The sequence below is a fragment of the Canis lupus genome, chromosome 18, assembly GCF_003254725.2.
Source record: "Canis lupus dingo isolate Sandy chromosome 18, ASM325472v2, whole genome shotgun sequence".
Classification (NCBI taxonomy): domain Eukaryota; kingdom Metazoa; phylum Chordata; class Mammalia; order Carnivora; family Canidae; genus Canis; species Canis lupus.
The window spans coordinates 52,169,887-52,197,506 of record NC_064260.1 but is presented as its reverse complement, the minus strand read 5'-3'; the positions used below and the strand labels follow the sequence as shown (position 1 = coordinate 52,197,506).

General features: G+C 47.3%; 2 protein-coding genes across 32 annotated transcripts in view; one reads left to right on the top strand and one right to left on the bottom strand.

Moving 5' to 3' along the window:
* The first annotated feature begins 1,600 nt into the window (after positions 1-1,600).
* On the top strand, positions 1,601-10,103 carry PPP2R5B (protein phosphatase 2 regulatory subunit B'beta). The gene is made up of 14 exons (XM_025445958.3): positions 1,601-1,946; positions 2,419-2,874; positions 3,625-3,821; positions 4,415-4,516; positions 4,655-4,747; positions 4,877-5,007; positions 6,058-6,117; positions 6,218-6,326; positions 6,866-6,919; positions 6,992-7,042; positions 7,166-7,285; positions 8,139-8,266; positions 8,492-8,593; positions 9,310-10,103. The coding sequence occupies exons 2-14, from the start codon at positions 2,676-2,678 to the stop codon at positions 9,455-9,457; spliced, it is 1,494 nt and encodes a 497-aa protein (XP_025301743.1). The 5' UTR covers positions 1,601-1,946; positions 2,419-2,675; the 3' UTR covers positions 9,458-10,103.
* The window catches only part of GPHA2 (glycoprotein hormone subunit alpha 2), a 32,813-nt gene continuing 15,289 nt past the window's right edge, over positions 10,097-27,620 (bottom strand). For 10 of the 31 annotated variants that reach the window (XM_049096964.1, XM_025445968.2, XM_025445979.2 and 7 more), the window contains 9 exons: positions 24,807-24,852; positions 21,834-21,909; positions 21,538-21,663; positions 20,673-20,704; positions 20,263-20,354; positions 19,027-19,090; positions 10,877-10,979; positions 10,530-10,714; positions 10,097-10,418 (listed from right to left, as the gene is read on the bottom strand). In XM_049096964.1, the coding sequence (XP_048952921.1) occupies positions 10,317-10,418; positions 10,530-10,714; positions 10,877-10,979; positions 19,027-19,090; positions 20,263-20,354; positions 20,673-20,704; positions 21,538-21,568 (609 nt within the window). In that variant the 5' untranslated portion in view covers positions 21,569-21,663; positions 21,834-21,909; positions 24,807-24,852 and the 3' untranslated portion in view covers positions 10,097-10,316. Of the gene's footprint in view, positions 10,419-10,529; positions 10,715-10,876; positions 10,980-13,592; positions 13,935-14,529; positions 14,648-15,396; positions 15,470-19,026; positions 19,091-20,262; positions 20,355-20,672; positions 20,705-21,537; positions 21,664-21,833; positions 21,910-24,806; positions 24,853-27,620 lie in introns of those variants that run through there. The other 21 variants (XM_049096959.1, XM_025445962.2, XM_049096958.1 and 18 more) reach the window with 12 other exon arrangements.

Genomic DNA, 27,620 nt, shown 5'->3' with positions numbered 1-27,620 from the left:
TTTTAAAAAAGAATTTTTACCCTGTACCCCCCAGGTGACATTGTATCTATTTTGAGACCCAGTTCCAATACCACTTATAGGAAGTTTTATGTCTTCCACCATTCAGGCCCCCAAATCCTCAAACAGAACACACCCTTTCTGTAAAACATGAACCCTCCACAGTCATTCTGGCCTGGAGACCCTCAGACTCAGAGTTCAGGGCACTAGCCCCTAGGGAGTGTAGGGTAGAGGTGGGAGCTGGTGCCCTCCTAACTTAGGCTGGAAGGCCTATGGCCCCAGCTTTGTGACTGTGGGCAAAGCACTTCTCTTCTCTGGGCCTGGGGGTCCTCACCTTGGGTGTAGAAGGCTCTGTGGGCCTGCTTTCTCCCAGCTTTTTCTGCAGGGATGCAGGATGGGCTTCACCTTCTGAGCCTGGGATGTAGGCAAGGAGAAAATTATGGGTTTTCCTTTGACAGATGAGGACATCAAGGGTCAGGTGGACAAGGCATGTTGAAGATTTCTGAGCAGGGAGGCTGCTGGCCAGCTGTTTAATCGTATAGCCCTGTACACCAGCCTGGTTAAATTATGGTCTTCGCTTTCTGTTGCTACAGTAGGTGGGCATCATCACTGAGGCACCCAGGTTCCCTCTGTAGCAGGGAAGATAGCTGAGTGGTCACGAAGGTGTAAGGCAGAGTGAGAAGATTCTGAAAATGGCCCTAGACCCCTCCCTGACCTCTATGTCCTGGGTGGAGATTTCACAGTGTAGTGTGGGGGATGGAGTTAAGAGAAATAACCGTTGTTGAGGTCTCGGGTCCCATAAAGGAGACCCACGACTGGAGGCCAGGAACTTTTTGTCCAGAATGCCAAACTCCTGGAATTCCACCTGTACCTTGGATACCCTGCAGTAAGGTTTTGAACAAGAGACCCCACTATCACATCTGAGGGCCCAGAGGGGCTAAAGGAGGTCCAGAGAGGCCAGCTTGCCTGGGGTGGAATGGCAGCGCCACCAGGGAGCACCTCCTGCTCTGATGCTTTGCCATTCCAAGCTGGCTCTTTAAACTCCAGACCATGATGTCACCATAGACCGCGAAGGATGGGAGGGGGACTGCAGGCCTGAGGGCGGACTGCATTTCCCAGCAGTCTTGGGTGCACCACACCTCTCCCAGCAGGCGCCGGCTCACTGCAGACTATTAACTAATTCCGTGCCAGTATCCAAATGGGTTCTGAAGTGTCCACAGTTCTGGGGTAAGGGTGGGATTCCCCTGCGGGTGGGATGTCTGGGGCACAGATGAAGCCGACCACATCTTTGGCCTGGTATAGGATTGAGCTTCTTTCCTGCCAGGGTCCTGGCATCACCCCCATCTTCCTGGTGCAGGGTCCTGAGTCCTCTCTTCCAAGCAGTCTCTCTTCTAGAACGCGGGGGCCTAGCCCCAGTGGACCCCATCCCACTCTGCTTAAGCTTTGACCCCAGGCCCCTGCAGGGGTTACCTCTTTGGTTTGACAGCCCCCTTTAAGCGGCGAAGGGACTACATCTCCCAGCGGCCCCAGGAACTTCCTGACGCAGCGCCTCCGCCCCCCCAGCCCTCGGGGAGGTGCGGGCCGGGGGAGGGGGGCGGGGGGAGGTGACTTGATGTCATCCTGAGCTGCTGGGCGGCGGGTGCCGGTGCGCACAGAGCCGGAGCTCCCGCGGCGCAGCGCCGCGCTCGGTCTGGCCCCAAGACTTGAGGAGAGGTCCGCACGCTGCCCGGGCAGCCTAGGGCGCCCCGGACACCCGCACCCCGACCTGGGGCTGACCTGGGGGCATGCTCCGGGGCCCGCGGAGCCGAGAGAGAACCCAGGAGCGCCGCCACCCAGCGCCAGCGCCAGCGCCCGGAGCGGAGCCGCTGCGAAAGAGCCCTGAACGGCAGCCGCCCCTTCCCCACCCGCAGCCCCCGGTGGTTGGGGACGGAAGTCGGGGCTTCTGAGAAGTGAGTGTCCCCCCCGCACCGGGAGGCAGATGAGATTTGGGGAGCCAAGAAGGAGGAGCTGAGGTGGGGGGAGGTTGCTAGGTTTTAGGAGGGAGGGGTGCTTGGAGATAGAGCCCCCCATTCTTGGGGAAGTCGCTGGTAGCTTGGATTAGCGGAGCCGAAGGGGGCCGTTCTGTTAGGGGCCAGGGATGAGGACGAGGTTCCCCATTCTAGGTAGGGGCTGGTTTGGGGAATAGGCCCCATTCCAAGAGGGATTGTTTTGGAACCTGGGGCTTTTCAGTCTGGGAGAAGGGTGGAACATGCTTCTGTGGGAAGGGGCTGTGCCTGTATTTAGGGTCTGGGTGCGGGTAGGAGGAAAAAGAAGACTTAAGCACTTAGACTTGAGCAGCCCTACACAGTCTCTCCTGGAAGAACTGATAGGCTCTCTCTGTTTCTTTTGCTGGTCTCTCTGCCCTGACTTCATTTTCAAAAGGTCCAGGGTGAGAACCCTAACTGGACTCTTCGGGACCCCCAGGAAGGACCTGAGACCTGAGCCATCCTCCTCTCTACTCTGCCTGCCCCCCAGGCCTGGGCAGTTGCCAAAGGCCCTGGGGGGGGGGCCGGACTGTGGTTGTGTGCACCCCCCCCTCCAGGATGGGCCCAAGTTAGTCAGCCTCACCTCATTTGGCATCCTCCAGGCCCAGAGGGAACCCCTGGGGCTCTGAAGGCTTGACCCACCACCTGGCCACCATGGAGACAAAACTGCCCCCAGCAAGCACCCCCACCAGCCCTTCTTCCCCAGGGCTATCGCCTGTGCCCCCACCCGACAAGGTGGATGGCTTCTCCCGCCGTTCCCTTCGCAGAGCCCGGCCCCGGCGCTCCCATAGCTCCTCTCAGTTCCGCTATCAGAGCAACCAGCAAGAGCTCACTCCACTGCCCCTGCTCAAAGGTGAGCCCTGCTGCTGGCTACCAGGGTACCTGTGTCCCAGGGAAGGCAAGCAAAGCTGCAGTGAGTGGTGACCAGCAGCTGGCAGTTGCATTTAGAAGGTTTAGATGGCCCCTTCCAGATGAGGGACTCCGGCACTGGAGATGACCCCCACCCCCCAGCCCTCCAGCCCTCTCTGCTGACGCATGGCCTGACTGGCCTGTCATCCTTGGAGGTGGGGCATGTGGAAGTGGCGCCACCCTGGGGGGCAGACTAGGGCCAAGGGTGGGGCTCACAGCCTGGGTTCCAGGAGGCCACTGCCTGGGTCCTGGAGCAGGTACTCAGCATGGCTCCCTGTGGATTGTTATGTAGTCTCCCCATCCCTGGGCCACAGGGCCCCCGACCAGCTGAGTCAAAGAGCACCCAAGAGATCCTCAGCCCCCAACCTCCTTCCCATTTCTGGCTCTTAGAATAGCGTGCCAGCTCTGAGAGGGAGGCACGGCTGTTTCAGGCACCTGTGGAAAGCCCGGGCATCTGGGGTCTCTTACCTTGCTTTCAATCAGGCCATCATGCTCTCTGAGCCTGGGTTAGGAAGAAGAGATGCAGCTCCTTTACCCTGCAGGAATGGAGGATTTGGTCTCTGCAGAGAGTGGGGGATGACACAAGGGCAATGGGCCTGGGGCCCGGGGAGGCTGCTCTATGGATTTGGAGGGTACGCCCATGCCCAGAGCTCTGGCACCGGGGCACAGGCTCAGCCCCCTTCCCTCTCCCCAGATGTGCCAGCCTCTGAGCTGCATGAGCTGTTGAGCCGGAAGCTGGCCCAATGTGGGGTGATGTTTGACTTTTTGGACTGTGTGGCTGACCTGAAGGGGAAGGAGGTGAAGCGGGCAGCACTCAATGAGCTGGTGGAGTGTGTGGGGAGCACCCGAGGAGTCCTCATTGAGCCTGTCTACCCAGACATCATTCGCATGGTAAGCACCTGGCCCCTGACCTCTGGGGGAGGATTGGGGGACATGGAACCCCACTGACCTGCTCAGGGCTCCCTTCTTCCATGAAGACTAACCCCACACTCTTTGGCTTAGCCTCAAGGCCTGCATCTTTCTTCCTCCTGCCCCCAGCCCCACTGCATCTGGCCCAAGTAGGCACCTCTGTGCCTGCTGGGCCTGTCCCACCCTGCACTTTGTTTTATGCTCTCCCAAGGCCTGGCGTGCATTACCCCACATCCCTTAGTTCAATGGTCTGGCTCAGGTGCTGCCTCTTCCATGAAGTTTCTCTGTGCTCAAGCTAGAACTCTCCTTTTTGCTGACTAGAATGTCGATAGACCTTACCACTTAACATCTTGTCTTCCCTACTGGACTGTGCCCAGTAGAGGGCAAGATGTATCCTGTTAACTCCTGGGTCCCCAGCCCCCAGCCCAGGGCTTCCATGTGTTCAGGTAGTGATTGTTGACGAGTGAATTGCTTGCTGGGGCAGGTGCTGAGGCTCATTAGAACTTTGGATAAGGGACCTCCTGGCTTCTGCCTTTGAGGACTCTTCCTAAACGAGCCCTGCTCCTGCTCTTCAGATCTCAGTGAATATCTTCCGGACCCTACCACCCAGTGAGAACCCTGAATTTGATCCTGAAGAGGATGAACCCAACCTTGAGCCTTCCTGGCCACATCTGCAGGTATGGGGCCTGGGGAAGGCAGGGAGCTGGATTTCAGGAGATGGGAGAGAGTCTCTAGACTGGAGGAGGAGGGCAGTAGGGCAAGGGGAAGAAGGAGGCTGTTCTTGAACTCACCTTTTTGTCTGTCCCCACTCCCAGCTGGTATATGAGTTTTTCCTGCGTTTCTTGGAAAGTCCAGATTTCCAACCCTCCGTGGCCAAGAGATATGTGGATCAAAAGTTTGTCCTGATGGTGAAGTGGGGAGCCCAGGCTGGGGGGTGCCATGGGACAGGGGCAAGCTCTCTGAGGGGTGTTGGGCTAGGATGGAAGTGACCTGGGCTTGGCCTCTCTCCCCTGACCTCCTGACCCTGGGTCCCCTAGCTCCTGGAGCTATTTGATAGTGAGGACCCCCGGGAGCGTGAGTACCTCAAGACCATCCTGCACCGGGTCTATGGCAAGTTCCTGGGGCTCCGGGCCTACATCCGCAAACAGTGCAGCCACATCTTTCTCCGGTGGGTGCCTGCTGCCTGCCCAGCTGAGGCCTGGGGAGGGAGGGGAGAGCTGGAGGGGAGAAGATGGAGCCAGAGGCTCCCATGAGCTCAGCAGGGGAAGGGTATTTATTTCCATTTTCTAGATGAGGAGACTGAGGGAGATGAACTGGTTTGCAGGGACTAACTAGGTCAGTCCTGGGGGCCTGGGATCGAATCTTCTGACCCTTGATGTGCCAGGCCGTAAAAACCCAAATAAAGGGATTCTTCCTGCAGGTGTGTATTGAGCAGCAGTGCCCCATGGGCATAGAGGCTCATATGGCCTTATAGTTGAGATTGGCTTTGGAGCTCACTGGCCTTTTTGAGTTTGGTTCAAATGTTTAGGGGAATGTGGGCAAATTTTCTCTCATCTCTAGAATGGGAATGATAGCTGTATTCACCCAGGGACAGTCATCAGGGTGAAATGAGACAGTGCCTCCAAAGCATACAGTATGTAGCTTCTTGACCAAGGCTGGGACTCCGAAACATTAGCTCTTGTGCTTGTTAGCTACAAAATAGGTGACACATGATCCCTGTCCTCCAGGATCTCAGAGTCCATTAGATCCTCTGCTTATTAACTTTGGGGCGGGTGTCATTGAACTGCTGAGCCTCGATTTCTTCATCTGCATAATGGATCTAATAAGCCATATCTTTCAGGATAATTTTGGGAAGTTCGTAATGCAGAGTAGATACTATGTTTGTCATTCTTTTGGTTGAGAGGCATGAACAAAGGTTGCAGGCTAGGTGTCTGCTGACTGGATGGGGGCCAGAAAATGAGAGTTAGGGTCTAGGGGAGAAAGAGGTTGGAATGCCTCATAGAAGAGAGGTTTGAGCACCAGTGCCTAGGCTGAGGAGGGTGATTCAGCGGAGGGTGTGGATCTCAGTGGGGCCTGGCTTGGGAAGGGAGCTAAGACTCTGGGTGGGGAGAGAGTTGGATTACTGTGCAGGGTGGGGTGGCAGGCAGGATGGCTGAGAGGAGCCTGGGCCTGCTATCATTGTTCTGAGCCTTTCCACATCCTCCTGTTCCTCTCACAGATTCATCTATGAATTCGAACACTTCAATGGTGTGGCTGAACTGCTGGAGATCTTAGGAAGGTGACTGTCTCTGGGCCTCTGCTGGAGCGTCAGGATTCTGGGAGAAAAGACTGAGGCCCAGTCATCTGAGCCCTCCTCCTCTTTTCTGTCCCCTTCTCAGCATCATCAATGGCTTTGCACTGCCCCTGAAGACTGAGCACAAGCAGTTCCTGGTCCGGGTCCTGATTCCCCTACACTCTGTCAAGTCACTGTCTGTTTTTCATGCCCAGGTAAGGCCTAGGCCTGGCCCTGCCACAGCAAAGAGATCCTGAGAGAGTTAGGGCATCCATTCAGTCAGTCCAACACTCTGCTCCAAGCCACACTAAGTCATGAATTCATAGGATCCTCCCTCACCTTCTTTCTCTTTGCTAATTCTGTTCCATATACGTCATCTACATTAGAGAATTTCCATGATGTTTTAAGGCTGATCTTGGATATCAGCTTTGTGAAGCCTTCCCAGCCTTTTCCCTCCTGACCTGCCCTAGGCAAGATTAAACTCTTCTCTTTCCATATTCCCACAGATTGTGATGTAGATTTCAATTATGGAAACTTCTGTAAAATTTGCAAGGTCTAGTTTGCTGAATATTCCCCTTGGGAGAACATGGTTGTGTCCCTGCACACAGAGCATGTGCCTGGTACATCCTAGGTAGTCAGTCAGTAAATGTTCAGTGAATGAGAGAGGAGACACAGTAAGTGAGCAAACATCTGTCCTGTCATGGTCCCCTCCTGACCTTGGTCTTCCTCTCCCCCTACCCCCACCCCACCTCAGCTGGCATACTGTGTGGTGCAGTTCCTGGAGAAGGATGCCACCTTGACAGAGCATGTGAGTACCTCTGGGGGGAAAGGCAGGCCCCACCCCTTCAGGTCTGACTCTTTTCTACTTCAACTCCCACAGGTGATCCGAGGACTGCTCAAATACTGGCCAAAAACCTGTACCCAGAAAGAGGTATGAGGAAAGGCTCTGATGTCCTCCAGAGGCGGGGGGTCAGGAGGGCTCCGTTTCTGGAGAGGAGTCAAATGTGTGTGGGGGGGAAATGGGAACAGCTGTTTCCTGTGTCCCTACCCCCAGGTGATGTTTCTGGGGGAGATGGAAGAGATTCTTGATGTCATTGAGCCCTCCCAGTTTGTGAAGATCCAGGAGCCCCTCTTTAAGCAGGTGGCCCGCTGTGTTTCCAGCCCCCATTTCCAGGTATGGGGTGGGAAGAAGGAAGGGTGGGAGCTGGGGTATGGACTAGGAGGGCTGACCAGTCCACCTAACACAGCTCTCTTCACCTTCAGTTTCTCCTCTGGACCCACCAGGGTCTGATGGGGGAGATGCTGGATTTAAGATCAGGAGACCTAGGGTCAGGCCTCAGACATGCTCCCCATGGGCTGAGGGGCCCTGGGCAATCACTTTGCCACTTCAATCTGATAGAAGCTTCCTTGTCTGTAAAGTGGACCACAGTGACCTCTTCACAAGGTGGTGATGAGTGTAGTGCCAGCCTGTTTGGTAAACTGAAATGTGCTCCAGAGGAGCTGTTATCTCTGCTCCCCTCTTCTTAGTGGCTTTTGATTTCATTAGTCCCCCTCCAGTGCCCAGCCTTTGGTTCCACTTCCTCGGGCTGGCTGTAATTGCTATATTCCTATACATGTGTGCAGACTTTTGCCCATTCTTATGGGCCTTAATGTGGTGGAAGTCAGGTCTTCCTCATGGTGACTCTGGCATTTACATTTATTAAACACTTTGTTTGATTCTTACAGTAGCCCTAGGGAGATAGCTACTATTAGCCCCATTTTATAGCTGAGAACACTGAGGCTGGGAAGTTAAAATGCCTCACCCTAGGTCATATGTCCAGTGTGTAGTGGAACTAGGATTCAATCCTGAGCATTGGACTCCAAATCCAGCTCTTTTCTCTTCACTACATTGCCTCCTATGGTGGGTCAGATGAGCCCTGAGGATTGGGGGCAGGGCACCCTGGGTTTAGGGGTGGGGGTGGATACCAGGCCTTGCACATTCAGGGAAGCCCCTACGAGGCACTCCCTTTGCCATCTTGCTGCCTCAGGTTGCAGAGCGGGCTCTGTATTTCTGGAACAATGAGTATATCCTGAGCCTCATCGAGGACAACTGCCACACTGTGCTGCCTGCTGTGTTTGGGACCCTCTACCAAGTCTCTAAGGAGCACTGGAATCAGTGAGTGCCTAGGCCTTGACCTAACCCACAGAAGCTGGGTCCAGGGCCAGGCAGTTCAGACCTGGGAGGATCAGGGAGGGGAAAGGAGCAGGGAGAGAGCAGTGCCTGTGGTGTTCAGAGCTGCATGTGTTTTTGGGGAACAGGGGTAGGCAGAGTGCAAGGGAGGGAGGCAGCGCCAAACTGAAGTGGTTCCCATTTCCTCACCCTTCCCTGGACCTTGCCAAGAACCATCGTGTCTCTGATCTACAATGTGCTCAAGACGTTCATGGAGATGAATGGAAAGCTGTTTGATGAGCTCACAGCCTCCTACAAGCTTGAAAAGCAGCAGTGAGTGTTGGGCTGGGCATGGGGGGAGAGGGGAAAAGGCAGGGAGGAGCTGGCTCCTTGGGGTTGGAAGGAGCCTAGGAGGATGGCCCATGTCCTGTGTGATCAGAAGTTTAGTCTCTCCCTGTGTTCCTGCTGGGCCATCCATGCCTGGCTCCCCACTGCACCCTCCAGTCATGCTCCCAAGTCTTCTTACAGGTATGGAACTTCCTCCCCTTCAGCTTCATGACTGCGGTCAGGGGACAGTTTCCCTGTGCTCTCTTCCCTAAGTGGAGGATCCCATAGAGTCCGTTTATTCTATTTTATTTTATTTTATTTTATTTTATTTTATTTTATTTTATTTATTTATTTATTTATTTTATTTTATTTTATTTATTTATTTATTTTATTTTATTTTATTTATTTATTATTTTATTTTATTATTTTATTTTATTTTTTAAAGGATTTTATTTATTTATTCATGAGAGACAGAGACAGAGAGAGACAGAGAGAGAAGAGAGAGAGAGAGAGGCACAGGCAGAGGGAGAAACAGGCTCCATGCAGGGAGCCTGATGTGGGACTCGATCCAGGTCTCCAAGATCACGCCCCGGGCTGAAGGCGGCGCTAAACCACTGCGCCACCAGGGCTGCCCTAGAGTCCGTTTATACTTGGGTGGTGGTGAGGGAGGTTGGACTGTGGGTGGGCCCGGGCAGGGGAACTGCCTCACTCTCTCTCCCCAGGGAGCAGCAGAAGGCCCGGGAGCGTCAGGAACTATGGCAAGGCCTGGAGGAGCTACGGCTACGCCGGTTACAGGGGACCCAAGGGGCCAAAGAGACACCCCTCCAACGGCTTACACCCCAGGTGGCCACCAGTGGGGGTCAGAGCTAGAGATCCCCTAGAAGGGGAGGAGCTAAATCCAGAGCTATCAGCCCCTCCATCCCCTCTCCTACCCAGGGGCCCAGAGAGACACACACCTACCCCTGGCCTTGCCAGAGTGGGCTTGGAGGGCACCCTGTCTGGCCCACTGTGGGCAGCTTTCACTGTGGGGAGAGGAGGAGAGGAGATGGTGGTCCTGGCAACAGAACTCTCAGGCCTATGTGGCAGGACTTGACCAGGGCAGGCTTGACCAGGAAGCTGCCACTGGGTACTGTACCTGCCCTGAAAAGCTGGGCTCCAGACTGCAGGCAGGTTCCCACCCTGCTCCTGCCTAGAACAAGGGGACTCAGCCCTTTGCCTGCCCCGCCTCGTGCCAGCATGAGGTCCTTCCTCACCCTACCATGGGATCCATGGTCTATTTATTCTCCCCAGCTCACCCCCAACACAGACACTGTCCTGGGCCTGGGGCATCCTCTTTCCCTCCTCTCCCTCACCCTGTACTTCCTTGTCCCCTTTTTATTTATTGGGCAGGGGGAGGGGTGAGGGCACAGGCAGAAGAGATTCCCCGTGTCCTGGGGTGGGGGGGTGTCACAGTTACCATGGTCTTTCCCCCTTCCCCTGGCTGGGGGTAGACTTAATAAAGAGAGAAACTTGAGAACTGCTTGCTTTATTTAGGGGTAGGTACAAAGAGGGGAGTGAAGTGATGACAGTCTGGTTAGGAGGCCAGGCAGAGGTAGGAGAGAGGCAGAAACTGGCGACAATCACAGAATCTTAAGGAAGCTGGAATTGTCCTGAATGAGGCTTGGGATATACAAGATATACTCCAACTCAAACCCTCTGACCAAGGCAAAGGAGGAAGGGAAAGGATGAGCTAGTAGCGCGAAAGGCGACACATGTCACACTGGCAGGCCCTGGCTGTGAAGATCTCCAGCTCCTCCTTCTGGTCCCCCCCACACTGCAGCTGCACCTTCACCTGTGGGAGAGAAGTATCCGTGTTTCACTCACCTTCCTTGGGCCATCTTAGGTTCCCATTTCTTCTGTCTCCCCACCGCCAAAGAGCCACTGCTGGGCTGGGCCTTCTCACCTTCTTCAGGCCACTGATGGTACAGCACTGAGAGACGGAGGTCATGTTATGTCGATATCCACTGGCCACCAGCACAGAGTACCGGGAAGGGAAGGCACTAGACTCACAGTGGCCCACGCAGGCCTGTGCCACATGCGAGCCCTGGCAGGTGCCTTGGCGATCACTTCGCACTGTCACATTGAAGGCTAGAAGGAGACAGGCAAGTGGGAGACAGTGCCTCTGCGAAGCCTCACCTAGTTCTGTCACTGGAATCTCAGTGTGGGTCCATTGAGGGTGCTGCCCGCCCTTCTGGACCTGTCCATTAGCTCTCTGCTCCCACCCAGCTGTCTGCCCTCAGGGTTACTCACGGTGCAAGTGGCAGCCTGGGATGGCCGCCTGCCGACCCCAACCTTCAGTGACCGCCAGGACCAGCAGGCAGAGGAACAGCGTTTGGGGAGATGCCATGGGTATCTGAAACAGCGGGTGGATATCTATCTCTAGATAAGTGTGCAGGTGGGAGGGGGAGTTCCTTACTGTGTGCCTCCAGGTGAATGAGCCAGGGTTAGGCTTATCTTTCTTTCTTTTTTTTTTTTAAGATTTTATTTATTCATTTATGAGAGACACAGAGAGGCAGAGACAGAGACACAGGCAGAGGGAGAAGGAGGCTCCCTGCAGGGAGCCGGATGTAGGACTCGATCCCAGGACCTTGGGATCACGACCCAAGCCAAAAGCAGACACTCAACCGCTGAGCCACCCAGGTGCCCCTAGGCTGGTCTTTCTGACTGGGGTGAGGCAAGCCAGTGAGTGGGGATGTCTTTTCCCTGTGTCTGCCTTTGGGTGCATGTTGTGTTTGCCTGTGTATCTCTCATGATGGGTGTGAGTGTGAGCAGCTGTCAGCCCACTGCTGTGATTCTTCCCTGGAATTTCTTCTACTATCTGAAGCACAAACATCTACCTCCATCTCCCCCATTTGCAGGCCCCAGGGCCTCCCAGAGCTTCTCCCTCCTCAGGGGGCTTACCACTTCCAAGGCCCAGGAACTGAATGGTTTGCTGAATGGGTTCCTCAGGTCTTCTGCTGGTCTCCAGACAGTGCTGGCTCTCTGGATTTTTATTTGCCAGCATTCTGGAGCCACGCCCTCTTGGAGATCAGCTTACAGGCCTGCCTCCCTGCCAGAGGCCTCAGAGCAATCCCACCTGGGAGATCCAGCTCTTCTCTGAGGTGTGGTCCTCAGAGAGAGGCTTCTGCTTTCTGCTGCCTGAGGTCCAGGGTTGGGGGAAGTGAGATGTGGAAAAAAAAACCAGGAGCTGGTGCAGCGGGTAGCATATGTGTGACTGGGGAAAGAGACTGCCCCAGTTGGGCTGCGTTTTGGCCACCAGGGCTCTTCCCTTCTTTGCTGTGTGACCTTGGGCCAAGACACTCCCCTGTTCAGGGCCTTGCTACCCCAACCTTGAAGCTACTAAACTCATTCCTGCTTGTAACCTTATCCACTATATAGGAAAAGTGTGGGGAGGATATTTTTTTAGACAAGGGAAATGACACCAGTAAGAGCCTCCTGAGATAAGCTTAGTGGCGGAGTTGGGGAGAATGGAGGGTTCTAAGTCCATTTCAGAGCTTCATTTTCACTGTTAGGCAGATGACTCATCCTGGGGGTCAGGCACAGAGTGGGGCTCCTCCTAGTCCCTGGAATAACAGGGACCTGACTCCTAGAACTGTCTGAAGCTGTCAACCCCAGCAAATCCCATTATTTCATCTAGCTCTGGCTCTGGTTTTACAGGTAAAGCATCTAAGGCTTAGAGAAGGAAAGCTACTAAAGGTAACAGAGTTAATGTCAGGCCAAATCTGTTCTCCATACATGGTGCTAAATTACACTTGGGGCAAGAATGTAGCAAGTTGGAAAAGATTCCCCTTGTCAGTACTAGCTGCATGGGCTAGGGCAGGCCAGAGATCAGAAAGAAGTCTATGGTAGTTGCCACACACACACACACACACACACACACACACACACACACACAGACACCCCCACACACACACCAGGGCCACTGCCTCACTGATTTGCTCAGAGAGGCAGAACCGGCCACACACACCACTATAGCTTGAAGGTGCCTAAGAGCTCATTGAATCCTATCCCTTCATTTTTCAGAAGAGAACATCAGAACCAGAGAGGAAAGTGACTTTGTCAAGGCTTCACTGTAAGCTAGTCAGAGTCAAAATGGCATGCAGATCTCTAGATTCTGGAGTTGAACCTTTCAGTGGCTTTGTAAAGCAGGCCTTGTTCGGGACAGTAGGACAAAGGCAATGAACTCAACTTGTCCTTATTCCTCCAGTTCCTCTTCAGCCAATTCCTCTCAGGACCTGGGCCTGTCTACAGCAGCCACATCTCCCTATTCAGGGTAAGGCAACCAAAACAAGGGGACTCCAAGGACCTCAACATCCCAGCCCCAATTCTGCCATTCATCATGGGAACCTTCCAGCATGTGACAGACCATCAGCTCTGTTTAAAGACTAGAAGTGACAAGGACTATCTTACAAGGTGGCCCATTCTAATACTGGACATTTATAACAGATTCCTTTGTTCTGAGCTAATTTGAGTTTCCCTAAATTCCCACCTATTTGATCTTCTGTGGCCACACAACAGAAGTCTAACCTGTCTGTCCCAGGTCAGCCCTTGGGTTACATGAAGTCAGAGCTCAGGTGCCCTGGTCTTCTCCCTAGGGGCCCTAACCTGGGCTGACTTGCAGTTAATATGAGAATCTAAACTAAGTTACTGTTAAAAGCCAGAGGGATAGGTGAGTGGAAAGCATTTACCTACTGAGAGTGTGCTTTGGGGCCAAACTGGGTGAATTGGGAATAGATGATATCTTGAGGGTCAGCAGGGCTCAGGAAAGACCCCATTATAAGACCCCATTCCCTAAGCCCTGGCAGGGAGGCTAAGACTAAGGTTTGAGGTCAAGTACAGATCCCACTCTCCCAAAGCATCCTGCCAACAATAACCAGGTAGACCCAAGGAAGGTTTCAGGCATTGCTTCCCTGTATCTTCAGGAAAGAGTTTGCTTTCTCTCTACTTCATGAAATTCAGTCAATAATTCTTCATAAATAATTTATTTTCATTGAGATCCTAAGTGCTGGAGATGAAAGACCTAAACTGGCCTTCAGAGCAGTACAGTTCTCAGACTAGAACATTTTAGGAAGTTCTATTCTTTTCTTAGTGTTTTAAATTAAAAAAAAAAATCCATTGTAAAGGGGCAAAGAACAGGGCAAATCAGCAAGAGGACTCTGGGAGTTTGGGGCCAACATTGCCCATGACTGAAATGTCATACACAGGATGGAATGGGAAGAGTCACTGCAAGAGGACACTCTCCCACTGCTGCATCTGGAAAGCTCACTGGCTGCTCTTTCTGAAGAAGTAGCGAAAGGGGAAGAGAGAGCTGTGGGAAGGAGAGCAGAATGGGTTAAGTTTCTAAAGGTCCCTCCCTTCTCCCAGTCCCATTAGGGCTCCATTACCTAGGGCATTTTTGCTTTGGGGAAACCACTGAATGGATTCAAGTCTGGAGCAGCATTTGAAAAGGTACCCAAATTAGCTTATACTTAGGAGTGGGGCATGAAGAAGGAGAACTGCAATGGGGTTGCTGAGCTCTAGAGAGATAAAGGGATTTGCTAACTGTCTTTTGCAAAAAGGACTCTGAAAACACAGCCAAGATTCAGAGGGGAGAATGGAAGCATTTGATAGCCAAAGCATCTGAATGACCCAACAATAAGAATAGTCTCTGCCCAAGCAGTATTTATGGAACGAGGTCCAATTGCTAGGCACACTGGGGTGGGTTGGATAAAAATGAACAAGACATACATAGTCTTTATTAAATTCAGTTAGGGCCCTTGTGCTGAGTCTCATTTCCGTCATGTGTCTCGGGGAAAATAGAGATTATGCAGGTAATCTGCTTTCTTTTCTAATTTCCCTGGGAGACAATGAGGCTGACTCTGGAGCCAGAGCCAGATTGATGGTAAGAGAGACATCTGTCCTACCTTAGAAACCCAAAGAAGCCACCAGTTGCCAGCTCTGTGGGTCCTTTAGGTGGAAGTGGATTGTTTTGCTGCAGTGGGGGAATGATCTGCCCTGCTGGGCTGTCCTCTGACTTAGAATCTGCAAGGAAAACAGGGGAAAAGTATTAGTCTGTGGGCTACTTTCATGTGACATCCAGTATGAGCCAAGGGCAGCCTCATACCAAGATTGGTTTGAAGCCAGGTGAATTGTTTGTTCTGACCTTCCCAGTTTCATCTCAGCTCAGTTCTGAGATGCTATTCTTACCTTGGAGTATTTTTAGTTGGGCCCCTGAGATTTTTACACTGCTCAAGTCCTAGCCACCTGCCACGGATGGTGTCTTATCATGGAATGATGACTTGTTGAAGAAGTCATGTGCTTACATCCCTGAATCTGATATCTACAGTCCATACTGAAGCCTTATGCTAGACAACACCTTAACATGCATTCCTAGCCCTTGCCAAATATCCACTGCACCTTCAATATTAACACTAATGCCCTGTAGGAAGATTATTCTCCAATAAGACAAGTGAAATACATCCCTCCCAACCTTTGTGTTAAACTTTTTACCCCACATGGAAATGTTTCAAATAGCAGGAGCATCATTTTCACCATTAGAAGCATGGGAAGGACATGCATTATTTCCCTTCACTTCTCTTGGGTGCTGGGTCAGCTTTTACTATTCAAAGGCAGGCCCCAAGACCAGAGATTGGCCAATAGGCATCTCCACAGGAGCAAGGCACATCACCCAGCAAGTGTGCCCAGACTCAGAGCTCTATGCTCCTCTGCTCCTCAGAGAACTAAAGAGGACAGGACAATTATTAAAAGAGAATAAATTTCTCAGAACCTACCCTGTTCCTGGACATCAGTGATATTAAATGCTGGGGTCTCTTGCCATTCCTGATGGGTTTTTCCTTCCCTGTTCTGATTAAAAGAAGATCAAGAAAAGTTTTAAACTTTACTCCTATATAGCTTGGTGGTCTGAATGCTATTTGATGGTTGGTGGTTAGTCAATGAAGACTTCACAGGGGAAGTAGTATTTGAATGGGGCCTTGATGGATGAGTGAGATTTTGTCATAATCTCCAGGCAGGGAGATGGTCAGAGAGAACAGGGCATTCTTGATAGAGATATAATGTACAAAGGCAAAGTACCATTAACAAGTAAATGTGATGAGCATGGCTAGAGCTGGGGTGGTAGAAACATGACTATAGCCTAAGCAACCAGCACAATACAACTCAATCTTCTCCCTGTGCTACTCCTTTATAGAACTTCTTTTGTACTGTGGAGGGGACATCATATAATCTGGTTCCAAGCCCACAACATTTTCAGTTGACACCCTGATATTCAGAATCATGGTTCATATATTTAGTATTCTCTGCCAACTGGCCACTACCCTCCCTGGAAAGAACCTGAGGACCTGACTACCCAGCAGTGCTGGGAAGTTCCTTGAGCCATTGTGCTGGTGAAGAATTCTATAGCAAAGGATTATAGACTGTCAAGGTAGGTCAGCAGGCAGAGGCATGATGAGCCTCTAGGAAAGTTAGGATATAACCCCCATCCAAAGCAAAAGCTGTATTTCTAAGAGAAGATTTTCCACAAACCTTCAAATTTCAGAACACATAGGCTGCTACCTAAGCCAGATTCCTGTGAAAGTGAAAGTGAACTCTGGGGAGGAAGGAAACCATCTCTTACCTCTTCTAGGTCTCCAGGTGTACTGGCTTACAGGGGTACAGCTCTGATTTGTGGTTTGAAGAAATGATTCTTACAAATTTAATTAAACTATGATTTAGAGCTTAAATTCTGCTGCATTGGCCCTAATGTAAGCTTCTACTTAGGTCGGCAGAGGGAAACAGAAGGGCAGAGGCCCCCCAGAGCAGAGGTAAAGATTTCCCAACCAGGGGAGATTCCCCTCACAAAATAGTCTAGCATTTGTGCTCTTCTGAAATCTTGACAGGTGTCTTTTCAGACAAGTGTCATAAGAAAGGAAAAACACAGCCTGAAATAAGACTGAGAGTATCATCTGGGACATCCAATAAGACATTATAAACTTACAACCCAACACAAGGTTGTTCTCTGTATGTTCAGAGCCAGATCTGCTTGGAAGTACAGTTCAGGGAGAGGTGGCAAAAAAAAAAACAAAAACAAAAAAACTACACACATGACAGTCTGTTTTACTTCTGAACCATTCATCTGCCCTCCCCCACTTTTTTATCCTTACAAAGTCCAGATCTCTAGTCTGAAGCCTGAAGTAATAAAAGGAATGGGTCTGCCTTTCCTTCCCATTCTCCCCAAAACACCTCTTATGAAACAGAGACCTTATTCAAATATGTGCTGTGTTCTTCTAAGCTTTCCTTGTACCAGCTCCCAGTGGTGTCATGTTCAGACATGACAGTCCACACTGACTGTGAACCTATACCAGGAGTTCCCCAAAGGGGACAGAAAATATTAACCACTGGACCATAGGAGGAAATTCAATTTTTCCAGCTCAAGTGACTTACACTGAGAGTCACTGTGATCACTTAATTCAGGAGAAATCCTCTCTCTGGGAATAGGGTCTACGGTGGAGACCATCACTGGGCTTTGAGTCAAAATCAATAAACATGTTCCTTTTTTTTTTCTCAGTTTTTTCTAAACCCAGTATCAGGTTGAAAGGTAATTATGTTGAGTAAGAAACTGTGGGTACTGTTCTTCAGGGAGATGATGTGTCAAACTAAGAATAGGAAGGTATGAAGGATAGAGAGTGAGGGAAATGTTCTTTTAATAGTAATTATCTTGGTTGTATAAAGTGTCTTTGTTCTTAAGATCTTCATGTACTCCTGTACTTTCTCATTTCTTTATCTTCCTTCTTGAAAGGATTGGAGTATAGTAGAGGGCAATCATCAGCCTATAATCACTCAGTGGGCCAGCTGGCCTTGGTACAATGGGTCCTCTACCCTGCCTCTACCCGCAGGAGCAGAAGTGTGAGTCCCTGAGGGTTCCCTCTTCCCCCAACTATGTGTTAGCATGTACCTCAGCAGCTAACATGATACCTTGCAAACAGGAGGCAGAATAATCACTTAGAAATGAAAATTGCTTTATATTTCTATGTAAAAAATGTTTTGGGGAAATCCTGTGAACTTGAAGGTGGCCTTAAGTCCTTCATGATCCAGCCTGTGCTGACCTCCTCAGTAACATGTCTGAGCACTGGACTCTAACTAAGCTCCAGGTGCCCTGGCTTGCAGGCACCAAATGCACTCAACTGTATGTACTCTTTCCTCTTGGCCTTAGTTGTCTGAGCTGCTCTGGGAACTCTCCCTCACAACCACCTAAATTAGGTGAGGCTCTCCTTTGTGGTCCCTTCATTCCTGGTGCTTCTTTTATTCCCACACAGAGCACATCTATCAATAACTGTCTGCCTAGTTTCATACCGTTGGCATCCTGGAGGAGAGCATGGTATTGTTAATACTTGGCACACAGTAAGTCTGTTGAATAAATGCACACATAGGGGGATCCCTGGGTGACGCAGCAGTTTGGCGCCTGCCTTTGGCCCAGGGCGCGATCCTGGAGACCCGGGATCGAATCCCACATCAGGCTCCCGGTGCATGGAGCCTGCTTCTCCCTCTGCCTGTGTCTCTGCCTCTCTCTCTCTCTCTCTCTGTGTGTGACTATCATAAAATAAATAAATAAATAAATAAATACACACATAGATGCTTGCTCTGTAACTGATCATGTTATGGGTCTTAGGAAGGTGAGGAAGGCTAACTGGGAATGTTTAAATACTTAAGGTCAGAGATACTTTAGAGAGGTAAGTAACAAGTACAAAAAAGGCACAAATAACAGCTATTTCAAGAGGAAAAGAAAATTTAAAAAGTGTTCTTTTAGAGCCTCCTTTGGAAAAGCAGCTCTGAAATGGAGGAGCAGCAGATACAGGAATATCTAAAATGGAATAAATATCACAGATGAAATCAAATACTATTGGGGCCAGCCCATCACTGCCCTAAATGAAGTTTTCTCTTACCAGTATCCCATGCTGATACATGCCTACCTCATCTATCAAAACTACATGTTCCAAACACACACACACACACACACACACACACATACACACACACACACACACAAACTACATGTTCCCAGGCTCAGACCCCAGTGTAGATGATGGCAAAAAGGTTTCTAAAATGAAGGAATTCTCTACTGGATCACACCACAATTCAACAGACCTGTTTTCTTATCTTACTGCAGAGTATAAGAAGCAGCTTTTTAAGTTGAGAAGAAAAGACCTTTTGACAAAAGGATTCATTGATGTGTATAGTACGTGGCCACTTTTGGGACAGGTTGTGGCAAGGATGGAATGGTTGGATGTTCTGCAGATGGTGAAACTTGAGAATGAATTCAGTCAGTTCAGGCTGTACATAGGATGAAGATGTGCTGGTAATGGAAATCCTGACTGTAACAGAGCAGGAACAGCCAGAAGCCTTGAAGCCTCCATTTTGGTGCTTACCCTCCTGGTTTCCATAAGGGGCTTCTTTTTGCTGGGGCTTTGGCTGGAAATCCCGATCTTGGCCCTGAAGTGGGGGGAAAAGCCCAGGAAATGTTACTGGCAGCAGCAACATCACCACTTTTAAGCAAATATGGCCCAAATGAATATTTCAGCAGGTTAGCTATTTTTATACCACTCCTGGCCTGCAGAATAAATTGTGTGGCCAAATTCTCTTTGGGTGCTGCTTTAATTCACAGCAGAATCCCAATTTGAGACATTTAGCGATCTAAGGGTTGAGAAAGGGAAAATGTGATGGACATCAGGTAATCAGATTTTGAAATATTTGACTACATCAAAACCCAGAGAAAGAAAAGCTGTGAGGCCTCATCCCCATGGAAAATTCAATCAAATAGAACTGAGCAAAGCTTCACACCTCTAAGTACCTTCACATTCCACCTGGCTGGGAAAGACATTTCCTAACTCTTCCCTGACATATGCATTTGGAGGGTAGAGGGGTCAGCTCCCTCATGGTTCACACTCACTGCTCTTGTGTGCCCACATGGTCCTCAGAAAGGAGCAGTTGCTCTCTGTGAACATGGGCTAAAAGCATGTTGGGCTAGGGAGCAAACCACATCTTGGATTATTCCAGCTGTCTTCTCTGGGGCTAATGAGAATGACTGAATTACCTTACTGACTGACTCACTCTGTCCCTGACAGAGATTCAAAAGAAGAAAATAAGTAGACTCCACAATAGCAACTTCAACATGTTAGGGATGTGTTCAACATTGCCCCTAATATTGCAGCATTCCATGCAATAATCTTGCAGACATTTACATTTAGCCTATTCTATCTCTTAAGGTAGAGTTCCAAAAGTTAGCTTACTAGTTAAAGTAGGATTATACTTTATTTTTTCCCACTCTATTGAGGGTTTCTCTATATTCTTGTATAATATACTGGGATTTCTTAAGTCATATGCCTTCTGGTAGTATGACCATATTAATACTCACTGAATATGGATTGGATTCAATTGTATAGATATGATTGCATTTCCTCCCAGCCATTGTCTGATGAACAGAAGAATCCTACTTTGCTGAGGAAAGATTTGTGTTCAAATTGTAGTCCACCCCAGAGAAACAGGCAGGTACCAATGAAGCCCCAAGACAAAAAGTGACTCACTAAAGGATAAAATCAACTGGCAGCAATAGCTGGCAAAGTCTAACGAGGGTGCAGGATTTAGACTCTCTCAACACCACTGACCTGTCCAGCCCTGGCCTGCTGGGGGAGCTGAGCACTTCCACTTGTTTTCGTTTCCTCATCATGGCTCCTGCTGCTTTCCTCTCTGTGAGGACCTTCAGAGAAGAACCACACTCCTGTGACTCCTTTTCCAGAGTTGCTCACAGTTCATGAGGGCAGTGAGGAGAACTCCCCATCTTTAAATTGCCAAGAGCAACATTTAACACCCGCTTTTCAAGTAAGAATAGATATTCTGTTAGAGACCAGCTCAGAACTCTGGCCATGAAGAAAAAGATGGTCTCATATATACAATCCTGACTGCATCTGAGCAGCGGCCAAAGAGCAAAGTAAGAGGAAAAGATAAGAGCAGGACCTTTTGATCAATACAAGGCAATAAAGGCAATCTTCATCTTGTACAGAAAAGGCAAACTTACCAATCCAAGAGGACTGTCTTTTATTGGTTTCCCTACAACAGGAAATTTGAATGTCATAATGAATCAAGATGCTGTTTCACCTGGATTTCTGGCTATCATTTATTTCTCAGAACTGGTTCTAGACAAAAACCTCTGTGTCTGCCCTTCTCCTTTCTGTCTGGTACCACTTTTGCTAGAGATACAGTGTCTTCAAATTCTCTTCCTCCCCTATTTTAGAACTATTGTCATCTACAAGCTCAGAAGTATTACAGTCATACTGTATTCTAATGATATGCCACTTAAAAGGGAATGGAACTTCAGATATCAGTGACAAATGAATTGGGGAGATATTTTGAGGCAAGGCATTTGCACTTTTTCAAATCAAACTGGCAGGCATCTATTTGTCCCTCTATGAATAAAAATAGCCATAGCCTTCAGAGATTAAAAACTGGGAGACACCTTTAAGATACCCATAGGTGAAAGTCACTGCACACTCTAAAATGGAAGTATTTTTATATAATAGATCACTTTCATTGAGTGATTACTGTCAGACTTTTTACTACTTTCCATCTACCAGTATTTATATATACTTAATCCTTTTAAGAACCCAACAAGATAGGTGCTATTATTCTTCTTCACCATTTCACAAGAGACACAGAAAGATGAACTAATTCATCTAAGATCATACAACTATTAAGTGGAAAATCCACCAGGATTTAAACCAGGCAGTCTGGCTTGGAGCACTTTGCTCCTAACCTCTGCACTGTGTGGTATTGGGGCTCAGTCTGGCTGACCATTTTGCCATATTGAGCTTGCATTGCTAACCCATGGACATTCAACCTTCCCTATTTCTTCTCTCCACTCACACTTCCATCATTCTACTTACCTGCTGACAGACTTTCATGAAACCATTTCATCTCCACATACAGAGTGAAAACAAATGGATAGGGGACCAAGACAATTTCCCCATGTTTGAATTTCAGGTGGGATATGCTCTCCCATTTGCTTTTATCTGGGAAATGGTGCTAAGGAATGAGGAAAGAAGTTAGTCATGTGAATCCCTCAGTACTATTTTAGGGATAAGGCCCTCTCCTTTCCCTGGTTTGCCCTGTGGGTTTGCTTCTTCCATTTGAATCTACAATGTGACTTGCTGCTCATTTCTATCCAGAAATGAAAGGATACAGGGAAATATAATGAAGTGCTCTGTAGCAAATGGCTGCAAACTGTCCAGGTTTCCCAAGACTACACGAATAGAATCCTGAAAAAAAAAAGTGAAATAACTTTAATATTGTTTGGTCCCAGCCAATCTTTTCATTTATACCTGTCACTGCTTTTCACATGCTCTATATTCTATTAAAGCTGAACTGTTTACTGTTTCCTGAACATGTCTTCTGCTTCTTCATTTCTGTGTTCTTGCATAGTCTGTTCCCTCTGCCTGAAATGCCCTTTCTACTATGTCCAAATCCTACCTATCCTTTAGGGTCCAGTTCAAAAGCTATCTCCTCCAGAAAGTTTTCCCTGATTCCCCAAGTTGGAAATTAACTATTAGTCTCAAACTTCACAGTAGTTAGTCTTGAGTCTTTACTACATTCTATCCATACTTTATGTTTATTTTTTTTATGAAGAAATATCCTTGAGCTAGAATATATACCTGATTTATTTTAGCATCCTTTCTATTTTAGCATCCTCAGTAAATGTATACTGAATGAATGAATAATACTGGTATTTATTGATATATAATTTTACTTTAGCTTAAGCCCAATCTTTTCTTCCACTCTTTTAAAATCTTAATTGATTAGTCTCTAATTAATCCATGCTTATTAGTATATATCAATTAAACAATTTGGTATCATAAAAAGACTACTGGATTTCTATGGGGAAAACATCTGAATTTCAGTCTTAGCTTTGTCATTTCCTCTCTCTAAGCCTCAATTTCCTTGTATTAGGGCTCACAGAAGGTGCCTTATTTATCTTTGTATTCTCTGTACTATCATAGTACCTGGCTTAAAATTTTAAAGTTTATTTATTTATAATCTCTATGCCCAGCATGGGGCTTCAACTCATGATCCTTAGATTAAGAGTTGTTTGCTCCACTGACTGATCCAGCCAGGAGCCCCTGGCTTATAATTTTTTTTAAAGATTCATTCATTCATTCATTCATTCATTCATTCATTCATTCATTCATAGACGGGTGGGGCAGAGACACAAGCAGAGGAAGAAGCAGGCTCCATGCAGGAAGTCCGACGTGGGACTCGATCCCAGGTCTACAGGATCACACCCTGGGCTGCAGGCGGCGCTAAACCGCTGTGCCACCAGGGCTGCCCCTGGCTTATAATTTTAATAGCTAATATTTATTGATAACACAATAGCAAGTGTTATTGTTTTTACATGTATTAACAGTCACAGAGACCTCATGAAATAGGCACTTCTACTATCTCCATTTTACAGACAATGAAACTGAGACGAGAGGTGAAATAACTTTTTGAGGGCTACACAGCTAGTAACGGTAGAGCCAAGATATGAACCCAGGCCCAGTGGGGTTCCAGAGCTTACTCTTTTAACCATTAGGCTCACTGCCTATCAACAAACCTTTTCTGAAAAAATAAAAGAGGATGATAACATCTGACTCAAAACTGAGAGTAAGAATGTATAAAAAGCTCTTTGAAAAATCTGGTAGGGGGATCCCTGGGTGGCGCAGCAGTTTGGCGCCTGCCTTTGGCCCAGGGCGCGATCCTGGAGACCTGGGATCGAATCCCATGTCAGGCTCCCGGTGCATGGAGCCTGCTTCTCCCTCTGCCTGTGTCTCTGCCTCTCTCTCTCTCTCTCTCTCTCTCTCTCTCTGTGACTATCATAAATAAATAAAAATTAAAAAAAAAAAGAAAAATCTGGTAGGATTATAAATGTATACTGATGCTACTATTTATTGAGCTACTTACTGTGTGGTAGGCATTGCACACATCTATTTCTAATCTTCACCAGAATCTTGGAAATAGGTATTATTTATCAACCGCATTGACAGGTAGGCAAACAGGCTCAGAGAAAGTAAGTGACTTGCCCAAAATCCCAGTGTGAAGGCAGAACTTAAATCCAGGTGTGACTGGCTCTAAGTTTACACTCTTTCCACTTTACTATGGTGCCTTGAGCTTTTCTCTGCCCAAATTAATGGAAGCAAAGTAAAATAAACTCTGCTCTACTCACAATTAAAATAAGCAGAAAACTGTTAGGGTCTTATATTAAAATAATTATTATTTATAACAATGTCTGTGAGCTCCTGTAAGAATTTAATGCATCTTTCAACACTTAACCAAAGAGCTATACATAAATACCATTAAGGCTATGACTCAAAATTTTAGTTTCACGGAGTTTTGTTTGTATATGTCATTGTATTCAAATTCTTTGAAATACAGCAGTATATGTCTTCATAAATTAGAACAGTCATAAATCACTGAGTTGTGAAGTTAGAAAAGAAATAAACTAGTTTAGCACTCTCATTTTACTAATGAAGCAATTAAGACCACGAGAGAGAATTATTTGCAAGGGGTCGCATGGCTAATCAGTGGCTCAACACAGATGGAATCCAGGGCCAGCACTCAGAGCTCTAACTCCTTGGGCAATGCTTTTATCAATTTACAAAGCTGTTCATTTGCTCAGTCTTCTTCCTGTGGGAGAACCTAAAGCTGGGTAGAAAAGGAATGAAAATGAAGTGGGAATAAAGCAAATTGCAAATGTTTCCAATTAAAGTGAAGACACAGCAGTCTTGTCTATTTACAGTTGAGTTTCCTGAACGTCAAGTACCAGGCAGTGGTTGGGAGGGTGAGGTTTCCCAGGGCCCTGGAAGGCGGCAGTCCTCCAGAAGCTTTCTCTACGCCAGCTGCCACAAAAGAGAGCTGCAGAGGGCTGGGAACTCTGATGGAAACAATAGAACTCAGCCTCAAAGATGCTGACACTTCAACTAGGAGCACTGAGAAAGGATACAGGCTTTAATTTCCCTGGAAAAACAGTGAAGTTTCTTTGCAGAGAAAACATGGCAGGGAGAAGCCAAGTGATCAAATGGAGGTTGTGACTCAGTTCACAGGAAATAATTAAAATCTGAATATGGACATATCCTTGGCTTAAAGAATAACTTTCCCAGAAGTCATTTGCTTCTTTCCCTACCTCCAGCTCCTGGACGATGACTTCCTTATCCTCTATTTCTTCCCCTCTAGAAGGTAAACAGACAAGACATAAGTAAACCAAGAAGGAAAGCTCTGAAGACAGTAGACTTTATTGTCAGTAGAGAAGACAGCAGAGCAAAAATGACACTTCCATTGAGCTACAGAAACATGACTAAGTAACAGTTGTGTGTGTTGACACAGGGCTCACGGGAAGAAGTGATCACCTAGGTGGTGTGGTCTGAGAATCGGTAGAAGGCTGTACCAAAGTATCTTCTTTAACCAGCCAAGACCTGAAATTCCCATTGTGAGAATTAATAATTTGTTAGACTAGTCGTACTCAGGTGTAGTCTGTGGGCCACCAGGTATCCTCAAGACCCTTTCAAGGGATCTCGAAGGGTAAAACTATTTTTATAGTAATAATAAGATGTTATTTGCCCTTTTTTTCCTTGTGTTAACATTTCAATCATTACTGCAAAAGCAATGGGGGGCAAAATTGCTGGTGCCTTTGTGCAAATCTAGCCAGTTGCACTAAACTGTACTAGCAGTTGTGGTAATCCTTACTGCCACACGGGGAAAAATATTAAATATAAATATAAAAACAAATCAAATATATTAATAATTTTATAAAACCTCAACCCTTAAGTACCTTTTTAATACATTATGTGATAAAGTGGAAAGTACTCATAAAGCACTTCTGCTGCATACTGAAATATGATGATTGTCTTGAGGAAAAGCACTTGTGCCACTGTTTAAATTGCAAACTGAACTAGCTGGTCTTTTCATGGAATGTTATTTTACTTCAATGGCCAGCTAACAGACAAACTATAGTTGTTATTTGGATTTAGGAATGTGACATTTTCTCAAAAATGAACAGTGACCTTATCAATTCAACAAAAGCAACTGAAAGTGTTTGTGTCAATGATAACTTTTTGGGATTTTATGACAGAGAGAGAGAGAGAGAGAGAGAGAGAGAGAGAGAAAGATGCCATGCAGGGAGCCCAATGTGGCACTTGATCTCGGGACTCCAGGATCACACCCTGAGCCAAAGGCAGATGCTCAAACACTGAACCACCCAGGCATCCCTACTTTTGAGATTTCAAGCAAAAATTTAAACTTTGAAAAACTTCTATCCACCACACTGAGGTTGACAACTTTCAAGTATTTTAATGTTTTTCTAAGATTGGTAGTGATATTAGCAAATATGATTTTTTTGATATTGTATAATGAAATGTGTTGACATTTAAATGATCTATATGTCAGTAAACCAGTATTTTCCAAATGACCACAAATCACATCATGTTACAAAATCATTCTAGGTAAAGATTCATTCACAGAACAAGACAGATCGATGGCTTTTAATGTAGCAGAGTTCAAAAAGTTCACTGATATAATTCAGATTCCATATTGCAACTAAACCTTTAAAAAATTACCACATTAACGGGGCACCTGGGTGGCTCAGTTGGATGAGCAACTGACTCTTGATTTCAGTTTAGGTCATGATCTCAGGGTCCTGGGATAAATCTTCACCTTGGGTTCCTGACTTTGTGTTCCTTGCTCAGCGTGGAGTCGGCTTGAGATTCTCTCTTTCCCTCTCCCTCTGTGCCCCCCCACATTGATCGCCCATTCTCTTTAGTCTTTAAACAAACAAACAAACACCTACTGCATTAGGGAAGCCTGGGTGGCTCAGGTGGTTTAGTGTTCAACTCCTGGTTTTTGGCTCAGGTCATGATATCATGGGACATGTGATAGAGCCGCCCAGCCAGACTCCGTGCTGTCTGCTTGGGATTCTTTGCCTCTCTCTCTCCCTCTGCCCCTCCCCCTGCTCATGCATGGGCATGCATTCTCTCTTTCTCTAAAATAAATAAATAAATAAAAATTTTTAAAAACTCTCCTTCCGCCTCTCCACCTGCTCTCTCTCTCAAATAAAAAAAAAAAAAAAAAAAAAAAACCTATGTTAAAACAAAACAACTACCATTTGCTAAGTTTTGATGCAGGGTCAAAAGAATATTCACAATGATTTGTGAAATCTATTACCAAATCTCTATGCTTCCCAACTACAAATCTATGTGGGGCTGGATTTTTTTCATATAACTCAACCCCCCACCAAAAAAAAATTCACAACAGATTGAATGCAGAAGCAGATATAATCTAGCAGCCTTCTTTTAAACCAGACACTAATGAAATTTGCCAAAATTTTAAATAATGCCAATCTTCTCATTAATATTTTCTCTTAGAAAATATGGTTATTTTTAATAAAAATGTGTTAAGGGATCCCTGGGTGGCGCAGCGGTTTGGCGCCTGCCTTTGGCCCAGGGCACGATCCTGGAGACCCAGGATCGAGTCCCACATCGGGCTCCCGGTGCATGGAGCCTGCTTCTTCCTCTGCCTATGTCTCTGCCTCTGTCTCTCTCTCTCTGTGACTATAATAAATAAATAAAAATGTGTTAATATTTAATGGATGTATTATTATTTTTAAATTGTGGTAAAATACATATAACCTAAAATTTGTCATTGTAACCATTTTTAAGTATACAATTCAATAGTATTAATTACACTCATAACTATGGTGTGCAACCATCACCACTATTTCCAAAGTTTATCTTCCCAAACAGAAACACTGTAATTATTAGTCAATAATTCCCTATTTTGCCTTCCACCTCCCCACTGGTGACTCCTAGTCTCCTGTATCTATGAATTTTCCTATTTAATATTTCATAGAAGCAAAAAAATATTTCATAGCAGAGCCATACATTTTTCCTTTTGTTATTGGGTTACTTCACTTAGCATAATGTTTTCAAAGTTCATCTATGTTGTA